Source organism: Takifugu flavidus, chromosome 11, assembly GCF_003711565.1.
Source record: "Takifugu flavidus isolate HTHZ2018 chromosome 11, ASM371156v2, whole genome shotgun sequence".
NCBI lineage: Eukaryota > Metazoa > Chordata > Actinopteri > Tetraodontiformes > Tetraodontidae > Takifugu > Takifugu flavidus.
This window is the reverse complement of record NC_079530.1, coordinates 11,214,155-11,228,280: the sequence shown is the minus strand read 5'-3', so window position 1 is coordinate 11,228,280 and position 14,126 is coordinate 11,214,155. Positions and strand designations below refer to the sequence as shown.

Below are 14,126 nucleotides of genomic sequence, written 5' to 3'. Positions count from 1 at the left end.
TTTCTGATATTAATTAGCAGCTTTAATTTACTTCATCGACGGTGAATAATTACATTAAGGTCGAGCTGCAGCTGCAAAATTACACAAATTTTCTCTCGGCCAAAATTCCAGGAGGATTTTGGATGTGGAAAATGTGGGAAAACACACATTTGGTGAAAAATTCCAAACCCAGCAAAATCCCAGACGTGCACGTGTCAGCGCACAGGAAAACAGAGCGGGTCGATTTTACAGCAGGTTTTATTTGGAACATACTTTCATATACAAACCAGTGACTGAGAAAATGGCTCAACCGACGCTGTACTCTACATGTACAACATCTCCATCGTGTTAAGTTTATCCAGGAATACATCTCACAATAAACTGGAAAAATGCAGGACAAATCTGTGTGTCAAAGGTTATTTCAGAGTCCTACAGAACTGCACTAGGTTCCCGCTAAACACCGGACTACTGGAATTATCTGGACGTGATACATCACACGGTTGTCGAGCAAGTCCACACAACGGGGGAAACTACATACAATACAAGCCATTAATCCAAAGAGCAAACTGGCCAAAATCAAACGAGTTCATCCAAAAACGGAGCTCTAGAACCGAGTCGGAGCTGGAATCTGCAACCAGGAAGTTTCCTTTGGTGGCTTCTTACCTGCCGTGTGCATCTAATGGACAGGCGCTCTACGGAAAGGTGTGCGTCCCCCCCCAGCGTTACCCTGAAATGCACAAGATTGATTCCCCAACCACACATATCAAAAAGGAGCACTCAAACTCACTCTGCACATTAAATCTTAAGACTGAATATATATTTTGTTTATTATAAGCATTTGTAATTTTACATCCAATATTAAAATCAACAACATGGTGATCGACCTGCTCCGTTTCTCTGCCGTCCCTCCCCCCCTTCCCCCCAAAACAAGCTTGTTAAAATAACATTTTTCAAGACCTTTATAAAGCAAAGGCACATTTGTCAACACGTGTTCTAAAAAGGAAAGTATAGGCAGGCCTGCGAGCAGCGTCCCGGGTCCCGGGTCCCGGGAGCAGACGGGCAGATGGCGGCAGGCTTCCGCGGTTGCTCCGGCAACGTTTCTGGAACAGCACAACACAAAACCTGACTGGGGCTGAGGGCCCAGAGCGCTCTGTCTGAGGGGAAAGGTGGAGGGCCAGGGGCCTCGGGGGGCTCCTGAAGTCACTGAAGCAGAAGACCGCCTCACGTCTCCCAACACTTGTCCTGAGCCTCCGAACCGTGAGGTTGAGTCCGAGTGGGTCTGGGTAGGGGGGCGCCGCGGCCCGTCACACCCAGGCCTGCCTGGATGGTGTCTGGGGGACCAGGGAGCGGTTCTGCTCCTGATGGAGGATTGAGGCTACATGGTCAGTCAGTCAGGGCTGTGAGAGGCAGGACTGGACCCGTGCACCAGAGTCCCCCCCTCCCAGCAGGGTCTCTGCGGGTCCCCGATCATTGGTGGCAGAGTCAGAGGGCGGGGCTGCGGAGGAGGATGCAGCTCCGCGTCATACAAACACTTTGGCGAGAGCGTCTGCCCCGGCGCTGGCGATGTAGCACTTAGACGGGTGGAACGCCACGTCGTGGATGGCCTCCTCGAACTTCTTCCTGTGAGCCGTGAACTCCTGGATGCACGTTTTACTCTCCAGGTTCCACAGGCGGATGGAAGAGTCGTGACCTGCGGAGGACGACAGCAGAGTCACGACACAGAGGGGGAACGGAGGTGCGTGGGAGGGGCCGACAGGAAGTCCTGCTACTTACTGCCGGACATGAGATACAGCCCGTTAGGATCCACAGCTAAACTGGTGACAGCGTCCAGATGAGCCACCATGGAGTGGATCAGCTTCCCACTGGTGTTGTCGTAGAACTTGATGTGTCTGTCCTCCTGCGCCGTGATGGTGATTGGAAGAGTTGGGTGACTCAGGATTTTGTTGATCTGACAGGAAGTGCCTGTTACAGACACACCAGCACCGTTAAACAACAGCGAGCTCCAGCCATCCAGAGCAGAACACAAGGCTCCCTGACCTGCAGAACCTAAGCATCAAAAGCACAGAACCTGTGTCCCAGGACCATGAACCAGAAGGTTTGATCAGAATATCTAAGTGGTCCCATGAAATCCCCTTAATTCGCGGTACTGAAAGGACAGTTGTGACGTCAGTGCTTACTGGGCTCCACGGTGGACTCCAGAGTGAGGACCAGCTGACGCGTCTCCATGTTGAAGAGTCCGATCTGCCCGTTGGTGAAGGACGTGACCAGGTGAGCTGGATCACTGCAGACCAGGTCCACAGAGGAGGGCACCCCCAGCTCTGGCGAAGGCCAACAGAGACATTCGTTAGCGGAGCAAAGGTGACAGGAAAGAAATGCAGCCGTTGACGTTTCCGTCTACTTTTGTCTTCGTTGAACACGGCGAGGGCGGGGGAGGTGGTGTTGGCGTCCCACAGCCGCACCGTCCCGTCCGCAGAGCAGGACAGGAGGCGCTGGTGCGCGCTGCTGTAGACCAACCCCCAGACGGAGTCGGCGTGTCCGCACAAGGCTCCCCGCAGCACCGAGGGCTCTGCACACAAACGCAGAGACCAATGAGCAACGTGTGGAGGCGGAGCGGCGCCACGCTGCCCTCAGCACGCCCGCCGTTACCGTAGGAGTCGTAGGGGTCGATGTTGGGATTGGGGGTGTTCCAGCACTGGATGGTCCCGTCCACCCCGCCGCTGAAACACTGCTCCCCGCTGCTGCTCATCACCACGCTCAGCACGGCCCCCCTGCCCAGAAACACCCGTTAGAGCCGCTTCCTAAAGCCTCGGCTGATCTGGGAACAGCAGCTTCTTACCTGTGAGCCCTGAAGGTGTAGATGGGTTCCACGTCTAAGGAGGCGCTCCTGGGGACAAAGGCGTGTTGAGTACGGTTAGACAACGGGAGGAGCGCGGCTGCTGACACACTCACTTCTTGGCCGGAGCCGTCTTCTGCAGGTTCCACATCTTCAGCGTGTGGTCCTCTGAGGCGGTGACGAGGACCGGTTCCACCGGGTGAAAGGTCAGCGCGCGGATGCCGTCGAAATGGCTCCGCAGCGTGAACTTAGGGTTCCACGTTTTCCTCATCGCATCCTTATTGTTTCCAATCTGGAGAAGGAGTTTAAAAATGGCCTTTTAACGCTTTATTATCAATAACAAAAGTTAACGAGGCTCAAAAACTGTGAAAACTGGAACTGATGTGTGAAGAATCGCTCCGTTTCAACTTTAATAAACAAGAAAGTGAATTTGTTCTATCACACATGGTCCCAAGTTAGTCTGGTATCAAAGATGTTGTTGCCACCTATCCGTTTCCATGCCAACCCCCCTGAAGAGAAACGGTGTGGATTTACTGACATCGTACGCCAGGCTGTCGGCCTCGTTGGCCACGGTGAGTCCAGCCAGCTCCCCCAGGCCCAGCTCGCTCTCCATGGCCTCGTCGCCGCCCATAATAAAAGACTTCCCAGAGGTCGGCGGGAACGTCAGCGCCTCCACTAGGAAACAAGCAAACGAGCAGAGTTAAAGCTCCGCGTGGACAAAGACAGGCGGGGACTTGAGCCGAGCACCTTCATCGGTCCGGTTCCCTTCGTGCTCATTGAATCGGACCGCGCTGGGCCGGGGCTGAGGAGCCGAGGGAGGCTGCATGTGAGACGGATCCTCCGCGTCTCGGAGGTTGGCCAACATGTCCTGCAGCTTCGACCGGTTCGGCCCTGTTGAGGAGGCAGGTTCCAAACGTTAAACATGGAGGCAAAGCAGACAGAAAGGTGCAAGTCTTCACAGAACGTGTTGAAAGGAGGAGAACAAAAGTAGGAATATGGAAGCAACAGTGACCGAGAAGCTCAGAAAAAGAAGTGTGCAAAGGAAGAGAAGTGAAAGTAAATAAAGACAAAGCGAGGCGGAGCAGCTGCCACAGGAAATTAAGTTTGCAAGAATGAAATCCCATCCAGATCTCCCGACGCCGGCTCACAGCCAGGACAGCCCGGAGGATGAGAGGAACAAGCAAAGTGTGGAGCTCATCAAACACAACCAGAACCAAGCCGACTTGTTGAAGCTTTGTCCTTGTAAATGTGAACTCTAAGAGCTCTGATTGAATGAAGGTGCAGCTGAGGTGGGTGATTACTGGGATGGTGCTGCTCAGCTGGGCTGGAGGACAACTGTCCGATTACTGTCAGCTCACAGCAGCAGAAGCGTTGCTTCTCACTACAACATCCAGACGGGGACGGGTGAGGATGGACACACTGAAGGAGGACACTGATGGGGACACAAGTCAAAACCTTCAACAAATCAGAAAAACCAAGCAGGAACAATCACACCGAAGATGAAGACGGCGGATGTGGCAGCAGGCCGGATATGAAGGGACGGACAACAGGACACAACGATGCCAGGTAGAAACGAGGACCAGGAGCAAATGAAGGAGACGAAAGGAGAAGAAAACAAGGAGGTCACTGAAGTTTAGAGTTGAAGCTTCTTTGGTAGAACTCAGAAAAGTGTCAGGCTCTATGGAGAGAGGAGGAGGAGGAGGCAGCGGCGCCTCGCGGGACTTACTCTTCACCCCCTTTTTGCCCTTGCGCTCCTTTTTGTACTGCTCCTTGAGTTTGGTTATCAAGCCCGGGTCCACATCCCAAGCCTCAGAAATGGGACCTTGCTCGTCCTTCTCTACACAGGGGGAACAGAACCAGACCGAGAGGCTGTTGAGCAACTGCTGTGGTTGAGACCCTGAACCAGCAACCATCTTTGACCGGCCGATGAGCGAGCTGAGGCTGACTGAGCGACGCTCATGCACCTGCGATCATGTTGGCACGGAATACTGGCAGCAGGGGGCAGAAATGGAGATGCCCTACCATGCAGAGGCAACGTGCGACTACCGACTCGTTACGTTTAGATGTTCAAACACTACTGGGGGTGAGAGGCAGGACGCCTCTTATGTGGCGACGCTCTGAGCCACGGGGGAGTGTCTGGCAGGGTAACGCCACACGCTCACACCTTAACTGGGGCATGAGACTGCTGGGAAGGACGCGCTGCCTGAGGACTTCTTTGATTTGAACTCACAGATAAAATGATCAAAGAATATTCTCGATAAAATGTTGATGAAAACGTGATATTCAAAGTCGAAGAAGCCCAATCGGCGCGTCACCCACGATGGAACTCTGAGGACCGGTGAGGCTAAAAGACGGGAGTGGAGGAGACGTGGTCGAGGGTTGCTATGGTAACACAGTGGACAGGAACACAAACCATGGGTTATACAGAGACACTCCAAAGATGACTTATGACTACACCATGACACATGAACGATGAACATTCTCTGAAACATGACAAAATCGACGGTTCCTGAAACTTTATTATAAGATTTATAGCAAAATTCGGGGCAGAACTCACGTCGGGTCGTCAATCTCTCACACACACTCTGGATATCAAACACCGAGGCCTTCCTGAGAGACCCGAGACTCACCCCAGTCGGTGCCGTCCCCGTTGCCTCTGGATTCTGGGGAGGTGTCCATCTCATCAGTGCTGGACAGGAAGTCAAAGCCCTTCAGCGCCTCCTCTGTGTCCGGGTCCTCGCTGGTGTCCATGCTGGCAGGTGACAGTGAGGACGAAGGCTTCTTTCTGAGGATCTGGGTGCAGGAAACAGCATGTGTATACAGCATCTGTTCTGTTGACAGGTGTCAGTCTGTCTCTCACCGTCCTGGATTCCACATTTGTCCTGTCCCGCCCCTCATTATCCTCGTCCTCGTCCTCATCACTGAACTCAGCCGCTGCATTTTCAATGAATTTGAAGACCTCCAGCACTGCGCTGGTCTCAGAGACCTCGGGTTTCCTGCGGAGCAACATTACACACCGTTTCAAATCCTCGCGGGTAGCACTGATTTGAGAACAAGCTAGCTTGACAACTTAGCATGTAGGCTATAGTTGCTAATGTTGCCGTTCCATAATTACCCTCTGGTGCCATTGCCCTTCGTTGACAAGTCTGTTCCATTCACCAGAGGTTCAGTACTGGTGCGTTCCCCGGTCTTCCCGCCACCCTCTCCGGTGAGTCCTAGCAGAGCTCGGACCCTCTGGGACTTTACATCCAGGATGGTGTCTGTGTAGCCCACCTCCTGCAGATACCTGGAGCCACATTTCTAACCATTAGTGCGGCTACAGATAAAAGAATGTCTGTGAAAAAAGAAAGTTCAACTACAGCCTCATTGACCAACACGTTCGACGTGTTGCCTGTGATATTCACAGAACAGCAGATGGGACTAGAACCTAAAACAGCGTGCACGAGCGTGTAGTTCCCACCGAGAGCCATGAGAGGGCGCTGGACCCACAGCTACATTTGGAAGGCAGTTTTTCTGGTACATTAAAATGTTTAATAAAAACTCTGGATATGACAAAAAAAAAAGAACTATAGGAAATGAATACATTACGTGAGAGCACTCAATTTAATTGAGGAATTCCAAAGGAATTCTCACTCACTGCCTGAGCAGCTGGCGACCTTGTTTCCAGGAAAGCTGATTGTTGAGCGATCCCGAGGACTCGTTCTCGTTGGCCTCATCTGCAGGAGGAGAGGTGGACACAAATCAGCGCTCTGGCGTGGGTTCTGTTTGAAGCTCGGTGAGAATGTTCCAGCATCCTGGCAGCGACGCCTTTTCACCACTCGGCTGAACACGTGCACACATTTACTGGTGAACAGGGCGGAGGATCCTGGGAAAACCACCACTGCCTGTCAGCACACATCAGCTCAGTACCAGCGGGTCGGTTCTGCCTTGGCTGCAGTAGTAAGGGAACGTTTTTCAAAACCATCAGTCATGGTTTCGATGCCCAAACCAAAACTGTATGATTTTTTGACGTATTGTTCACGAGTCAGCTGAGACTTTTTGCCCGGAGAAGAGTAACAACGATCTTCGCCACTGGTGTCTGGTGAGCAGACGGGCCGCAGAGAGGTGCGGAGTGGGCAGGTGTGGCCCCACCCCCAAACAACACCTCCCACCCTGCCTCACACCGTTCCCTCCACCCCCCACTCACCAACACTTCAGGGCTCGGGCGCTCCGAGAAGAGGCGGAGAATCACAGCAGAGGTGCTTCCTTTTCCAGACGTGAGGGTTGACGGCCGAGACGGAGACAAACAATACGCCCGGACACGTGACGGACGCCCGGACACGTGACGGAAGCCCGGACACGTGACCGACGCCCGGACACGTGACCGACGCCCGGACACGTGACCGACGCCCGGACACGGGACGGACGCCCGGACACGTGACGGACGCCCGGACACGTGAACGGACGCCCGGACACGTGTTCGAAGCCCGGACACGTGATGGACACCCGGACACGTGATCGAAGCCCGGACACGTGATGGACACGTGATGGACACCCGGACACGTGATGGACGCCCGGACACGTGAACGACGCCCGGACACGTGACGGACGCCGGACACGTGATGGACGCCCGGACACGTGAACGGACGCCGGACACGTGAACGGACGCCCGGACACGTGTTCGAAGCCCGGACACGTGATGGACGCCCGGACACGTGATCGAAGCCCGGACACGTGATGGATGCCCGGACACGTGAACGGACGCCCGGACACGTGAACGGACGCCCGGACACGTGAACGGACGCCCGGACACGAACGGACGCCCGGACACGTGACGGACGCCCGGACACGTGAACGGACGCCCGGACACGAACGGACGCCCGGACACGTGACGGACGCCCGGACACGTGTTCGAAGCCCGGACACGTGATGGACGCCCGGACACGTGATGGACGCCCGGACACGTGTTCGAAGCCCGGACACGTGACGGACGCCCGGACACGTGTTCGAAGCCCGGACACGTGACGGACGCCCGGACACGTGTCCGGGCGTCCATCACGTGTCCGGGCGTCGGTCACGCGTCCATCACGTGAAGGCAACGTGCACGATCACACGTGCACTTTCCTCACATGGAACGGTCGATCGGAGCAGAGAGGAGCACGGCTGGGACACTTACCGGAGTCGTAGCTTGGCGGCTTCACGTCCCCCTGATTCAACTCCGTCCCGTATTTCAGCTTGTGGAACTTTGCTCTGCAGGGAAGAGGAGCAGGGAGAGACAGGTGACCACCAGAACCACCAGAACCACCAGAACCTTCCCGATGCGCTTTAACTCGTCTACGCTCAAGTTCAGCTCGTCGGCTCTGCAGAAATATGATGCACGTGAGCTTGCACGAGCGGATGCTCAGAAATTCCTTCACCAGAATTTGGAAAATCACGTGTGAAGTTTCACGTGACCCAAATGTTCACAATAACCTTCTCAACAGCACCGGCAGAGGGACAAGTCCATCCTTGTTGGAGGACAGACGTGCTCACCCCCCCAGAATCCCCCCCCCCGAGAACACAGCCTCACTTCCAAATCAAATTCATTCCAAATTGGGAACATCCTACACGTTCAAACCCATTTCTGATGCTTTCAAAAGGCCTCGGAGACGTGACCCGTTACTTAGCAACAGTAGTAATCCCAGAGTGAGCGCTCTTCCTGGGCCTCCACGTCCTCAGTGGAGCACCGGATAAACAGAGGCGATGATTCCCGATCAAATGAGCCCGACGAGGACGCAGACGGATCTGGGAATGTTCTGATATTAGCTACTTATAACAGACCCATCCCAGACTGCTGCTCCACTTTAGCCTCGTAGAGGTGATAGAGCCCCGACGTGAGCGGACCGTTGCCGAGCAACGCAGCTCTGTCGTCTGCACGTCACAGGAAGCTGCTTCCTCTGTGGTCGGTGGCGAGCAGAGAGCAGCACCCCCTCACAGAGAGCTGGCGGAACCAGCAGAGGCCCCGGGCTAACGCCGCCGTTAGCTCGTGGGTCGGGTCACAGCATCCTCGTTCTCATCTGTTATCTGAAGGTGCCATCAGCAGGTACCGGTGCCACCCTGGGGGGCCCAGCGGGGGGCGGCCAGACACCCACCTCTCCTGCTTCAGGGCGTACTCCAACATCTTGATCCTCCTCACCAGGTCCTTCTTCAGGTTCTCCTGGCCTTTCCTCTCCCCCTGCAGGAAGGCGATTTGGGCCTGAAAGCACAAAAATAGGACTGTCAGGTCCGATTCCCAACGTGGGAGCGGCTTTACAGGAGCTGCGATTATTAATAGATCAACGTCCCCGCGGACGAGACGCGAACCAACGAGCAACAAAGACCAGGAGATGCGTCAGGACGGAAACAACAAGAAGCTGTCAAATCCGTGTGTGTGGTGGGAGGCAAAGAGAGGCATCAGAGCTCTTCTATTTTAATCTAACCCACACACACACACACACACCCACACACCCACACACACTCCTCTCTTTAGTAGCAGGCAGCAGCTGTGGATGGTCAGTCTGAGTCAGCATTACATTACTTTACTTTGCAGGGTCGTACACACACCAGCACACGCGCACACACACACACACACACACACACACACACACACACACACACACACACACACACACACACACACACTTGACACTCTTGGGGATTACATCTTCCTCTCACACAGCTCCCATCGCACCACCAGGGAGGGGCAACGATGTCCCAACGTTCACGCAGAGCTGAAGCCGCCTCTTCAGGGGAACGTTTGAGCTCCAGCGGGTTCGGAGGGATTCGCACAAACGCTGCTGCAGCCGTGAGTCACGACGGCGCCTCAGTCGATAACAGCGGCGCCGCTGCTCCCACGGTTCTCCGGACCAGCGCAGCTCACCAGAGCTGACGAGCAGCTCGTAGAGCAGCAGGCGCTATGCTAACACCCCTCAGTGATGCTAACACCCCTCAGTGATGCTAACACCCCTCAGTGATGCTAACACTCCTCAGTGATGCTAACACCCCTCAGTGATGCTAACACCCCTCAGTGATGCTAACACTCCTCAGTGATGCTAACACCCCTCAGTGATGCTAACACCCCTCAGTGATGCTAACACCCCTCAGAGATGCTAACACCCCTCAGTGATGCTAACAATGGCAAGAATGTCTGGATTTAGGAATCCTTGAGAATTAAAGGCCTGGAGATGAAGCAGGGCCAAAAATAGAGAAGGGACATTTTTGAAGAGCTCAGCTACGGAGCTCTGGAGAAGGGTTGGAGATTAGGAGGTGATGCAACTGAAGTCGTGAGAGGTGTGAGCGCCTGAGTTCTGTATGCTGCTAGCGCGTTAGCGCGTTAGCGCGTTAGCGCTGCGGCGCCACACAGAGGAGAGACTCTGTGGGTCTCTGGCTCGGCGCTCCGGCATCAAACATTCACCTTGGGAGGAATGCAGAGTCAACTGGGCCATGAAGAGACACAGGGACATTTCATTCCCACCCGGATCACAGAGGCCGCATTATTGGGCTGCTGGATAAGGAGCCCTCAGTGCTGCGCCGGGCGGCACGGGCCGCCATCCAGGGGGGGCAGAGGGGACGGCCCAATAACTGGCTGGACCTTAACCACGGCGCTGGGCCAGGTGCTGGGCCTGGCGCTGGGCCTGGTGCAGGGCCTGAGCCTGGTCCTGGGCCTGGCGCTGGGCCTGGTGCAGGGCCTGAGCCTGGTCCTGGTCCTGGTGCTGGGCCTAGTCCTGGGCCTGGTGCTGAGCCTGGTGCTGAACGGGTTTCCATCACCACAGATGTGAGCTCATTCCATCTGGAGAGTGGTTCCGGAGGTCCACAGCGGGCGCCAGGGTCCCAGCGGAGCGGCTGGAACGCCTCATGGACAACGTGGACGCTCCGGTCCGGTCCGGTCCGTGCTGGATCCACTCCCACAGTGACCCCAGAACATTCCACACATGCCTGTGCATCAAAGCAGCCCGGCTAGAGGAGGTGCTGGGACTGGGGGGGCACCTGAGGAGGAGGGACCGGGGGGGAAGCACCTGGGGGGAGGAGCCTGCGGAGGGAGGCACCGGGGGGGAGGAGCCTGCGGAGGAGGAGGAGCCTGCACTGTTTGAAGGAGGCTTGTGGGCGGCGCCGTTAGCCTGGAGCTAAAGAACGAGCCGCCTTTAGCTCAACGCTACCATCACAACTCCAGAATCTCCCAGATGTTGGAGCATCAGGGTCCAGAGGAACCACGTTGAGGAACCTGTGGTCCTTCAGATAAAGCAGAACCCTTTATCGGACCCTCCTGGGATCTCTGGTCTGTTGGGGGGCGGTGACGGATCAGGTCAGCTGACAGCAGACCCGTATCTCTGCTCCTGGTCCGTTTTATTGTGCGACTGAGCTCGTTGCTAACCAGAACCGTCCTCGGGCTTTGCAAGTATGAGGCCACAGCGCACGGCGCCGATCAGCTGAGCGCGATCTTTGGACGAGTGCTCCAGTCAGAACACGGGTGGACCACCAGAGGTTGGGATCCGAGTCCACAGCCATCACACTGGGACTGGACCTCAACCCGGAACAACGCTCCAAAACCTGCTTCCTGAGCGCCCCCCTTACTTTACGGACCTTCACTCACAACGGCCTTAAAGCCACTCTCAGGAGCACTAGCACTAGCATTAGCATTAGCACCCTGACAGCGCTAACCTGCTACTAAGCAGCAAATTAGCAGGACAGACGCGATATGTTGATCATCCTCCAGCACTCGGCCCTGAATGACAGCGGCCCGGGCGCCACGCTGCAGGCTAAGCTAAGCTAAGCTAAGCTAAGCTAAGTCTCGCCAGAGGAGTGGCCCTGAGCATGAACCAACAGGCTGGCTGGACGACATTCCTGGGAGCTTTTCCTTCTCCGGAGACACAGCTTTAAGCTTCCATTCAAGGATGGAACGAGAGCGGCGCCGTCCTGGAGGAAGAGCAGCGAAGTCTGGGACCTTCCAGGATTTCACCTTGGATACGCCGGAGTAAGATTAGCACGTCCAGACCCACAGCGAGCGCATGCTAGCGCACGAGGACACAACGGTGTCCATCACGTGGGGGCCGAGGGCTCCAAAGGTGATGTTCATAACACGTTAGCATGGCGTTAGCAAGACAGCAGCAGCAGGCTTTTAACAGGCCATAATGGCTCCACCCTTCAACAGCCCATAGTTACCATAGCGCTGTTCAGAGGAGTGAAATACCACTGTGTATTACACGTGTTATTACACGTTAGGACAACAACCACAGAAAAATGCATTCAGCCGCAGTTATTGTACAAGAGTACAACGTAAATATGATCACAGGAGAAACCACCTCCAGAGCCCTGAGGAGGTGCTCCCACCACAGGAGAAACCACCTCCAGAGCCACAGGAGAAACCACCTCCAGAGCCACAGGAGAAACCACCTCCAGAGCCCTGAGGAGGCGCTCCCACCACAGGAGAAACCACCTCCAGAGCCCTGAGGAGGTGCTCCCATCACAGGAGAAACCACCTCCAGAGCCCTGAGGAGGTGCTCCCATCACAGGAGAAACCACCTCCAGAGCCACAGGAGAAACCACCTCCAGAGCCCTGAGGAGGCGCTCCCACCACAGGAGAAACCACCTACAGAGCCCTGAGGAGGTGCTCCCATCACAGGAGAAACCACCTCCAGAGCCACAGGAGAAACCACCTCCAGAGCCACAGGAGAACCACCTCCAGAGCCACAGGAAAACCACCTCCAGAGCCCTGAGGAGGTGCTCCCATCACAGGAGAAACCACCTCCAGAGCCCTGAGGAGGTGCTCCCACCACAGGAGAAACCACCTCCAGAGCCCTGAGGAGGTGCTCCCATCACAGGAGAAACCACCTCCAGAGCCACAGGAGAAACCACCTCCGGACCCCTGCACCTTGACCAATCAGCTGACACTAGAGAAGACAGGAAGCGCCTCCTCGGGCCAGGTGGGTCCAGGACAGGGACGCGAAGGTCTCCAACCTGAAAACAGCGTCCGTCCAAACTCTGATGGCTGAACTTAGTGTAGCATAAATCATATGTTAGCCATAATGCTAAACCCAGAAATGTACAGCTAACTGGTGAGTAATTATGCTGCAGAGAACCAGTTCAGTAGCAATAAAATGCCTGTGTGGAACAATCAATCATTAACGAGGGTTCAACGCTGTAAAACAGTGAAATCAATCACGGTAAAGCGACAAAAGCTCTGAAGGTGAACTTTTAATGGTTTCTCAAGCTAAACTGTAGTTTACCAGAGGTACAATACATCACCGTGAGGAGGCGGATTACAATTAATGTTGTTATTACCGTTCTTGTTACTTTTAGGATTTGGGTCGGGACAATTATCAGTATGACCAACTTAAAACTCTTTAAAAAGAAAGTCCAAAGCCGTTTTTATTCTCCCCAAGGAGTGGCAGTGACATAGCAGCTAGCTTGTGAGAAGACTCAAAAACAAGACGTGCTTTGTCTCATTCCTGTGTGTCAGCTTTAATCAAAGCTCAAAGGGTTGATGCCTTTCTGACGCTTTATATTTAGCTCAAATAAAACGTTCAGAAAAGGGCATCAACAAGGTTTCTATACAATTCCAATAGTTAGCTAAGCAGGCTGATAGCCGCTCTGTGTTTCTACACGGTAACATTAGCGTTACACATTAACACCTTAGCTTGTAAATGCAGCTCTCGTTGACTCAGCACATTTCTAATCACAGGAAGAACAAACAGCTTCTCGTGGTAGCAAGAAAGTTTGGTGGTTTCGTAGAGTTCAGAGGTAGTAAAGCAGCCACCGAGCAGTCGGGTCCGGGGCGCTGCTGCTCAGGCTAACAAGCTAGCAGGCTAACAGGTTAGCCCAGGAACGCCAATGATCAAACATTGAAACGCGGCGCCATACTTGAAAGAAGCAGTACTATGCGCTCGTTATGTCACCAATATGCGGTGTGTGCGCGCAAATGTGAGGTTTCTACCTGTAGTTCGGCTCGCTCCACCTCCCATTGTGCTCGCTCTACTTCGAATCGGGCCCATTCGTGCTGCAGGAAGTGCAAGATCCCCGGGATACTGTAATGCGCCCTCGCCGCTTCCCCCGCGTCGCCGTCGGCGAGCGGTCCTTTCCCGCCGCCTGGTAAAACAGAGTTGTTGTTGTTGTTGAAGAACACGCCGGGGCCCGCCTGTTCGTCCATGGCCGGGCTCGGGGGAACGGTTTGCCCGATGTCTCGCCGATTGGAGGTGCTCGATAGCAGCGGAAAGCCGAGGCGGACTGCTGCGCTCCGCTGCTCGGGACCGAACTCACCCTCTGACAGCTAGCTGTCATTGAGTGACGTCGCCGCGCGACCACGCCCACTGCACGTTGGCCG

At 54.9% G+C, this 14,126-nt stretch overlaps 1 protein-coding gene across 2 annotated transcripts; it reads right to left on the bottom strand.

Annotated features, from left to right (window-relative positions):
- Positions 1–219: 219 nt before the first annotated feature.
- Positions 220–14,081, bottom strand: LOC130534171 (striatin-like). Of its 2 annotated transcripts, XM_057048156.1 has the most exons (17): positions 13,740–14,081; positions 8,923–9,026; positions 7,968–8,041; positions 6,450–6,528; positions 5,928–6,098; positions 5,673–5,808; positions 5,443–5,605; positions 4,539–4,649; positions 3,560–3,703; positions 3,351–3,487; positions 2,929–3,104; positions 2,816–2,863; positions 2,626–2,747; positions 2,378–2,545; positions 2,157–2,297; positions 1,753–1,941; positions 220–1,669 (listed from the first exon to the last, which is right to left on the bottom strand). In XM_057048156.1, the coding sequence occupies exons 1-17, from the start codon at positions 13,950–13,952 to the stop codon at positions 1,500–1,502; spliced, it is 2,346 nt and encodes a 781-aa protein (XP_056904136.1). In that variant the 5' UTR covers positions 13,953–14,081; the 3' UTR covers positions 220–1,499. The 2 variants fall into 2 exon arrangements, with proteins under 2 accessions (XP_056904136.1, XP_056904137.1); XM_057048157.1 differs by lacking the exon at positions 4,539–4,649.
- Between the last annotated feature and the right edge of the window lie 45 nt (positions 14,082–14,126).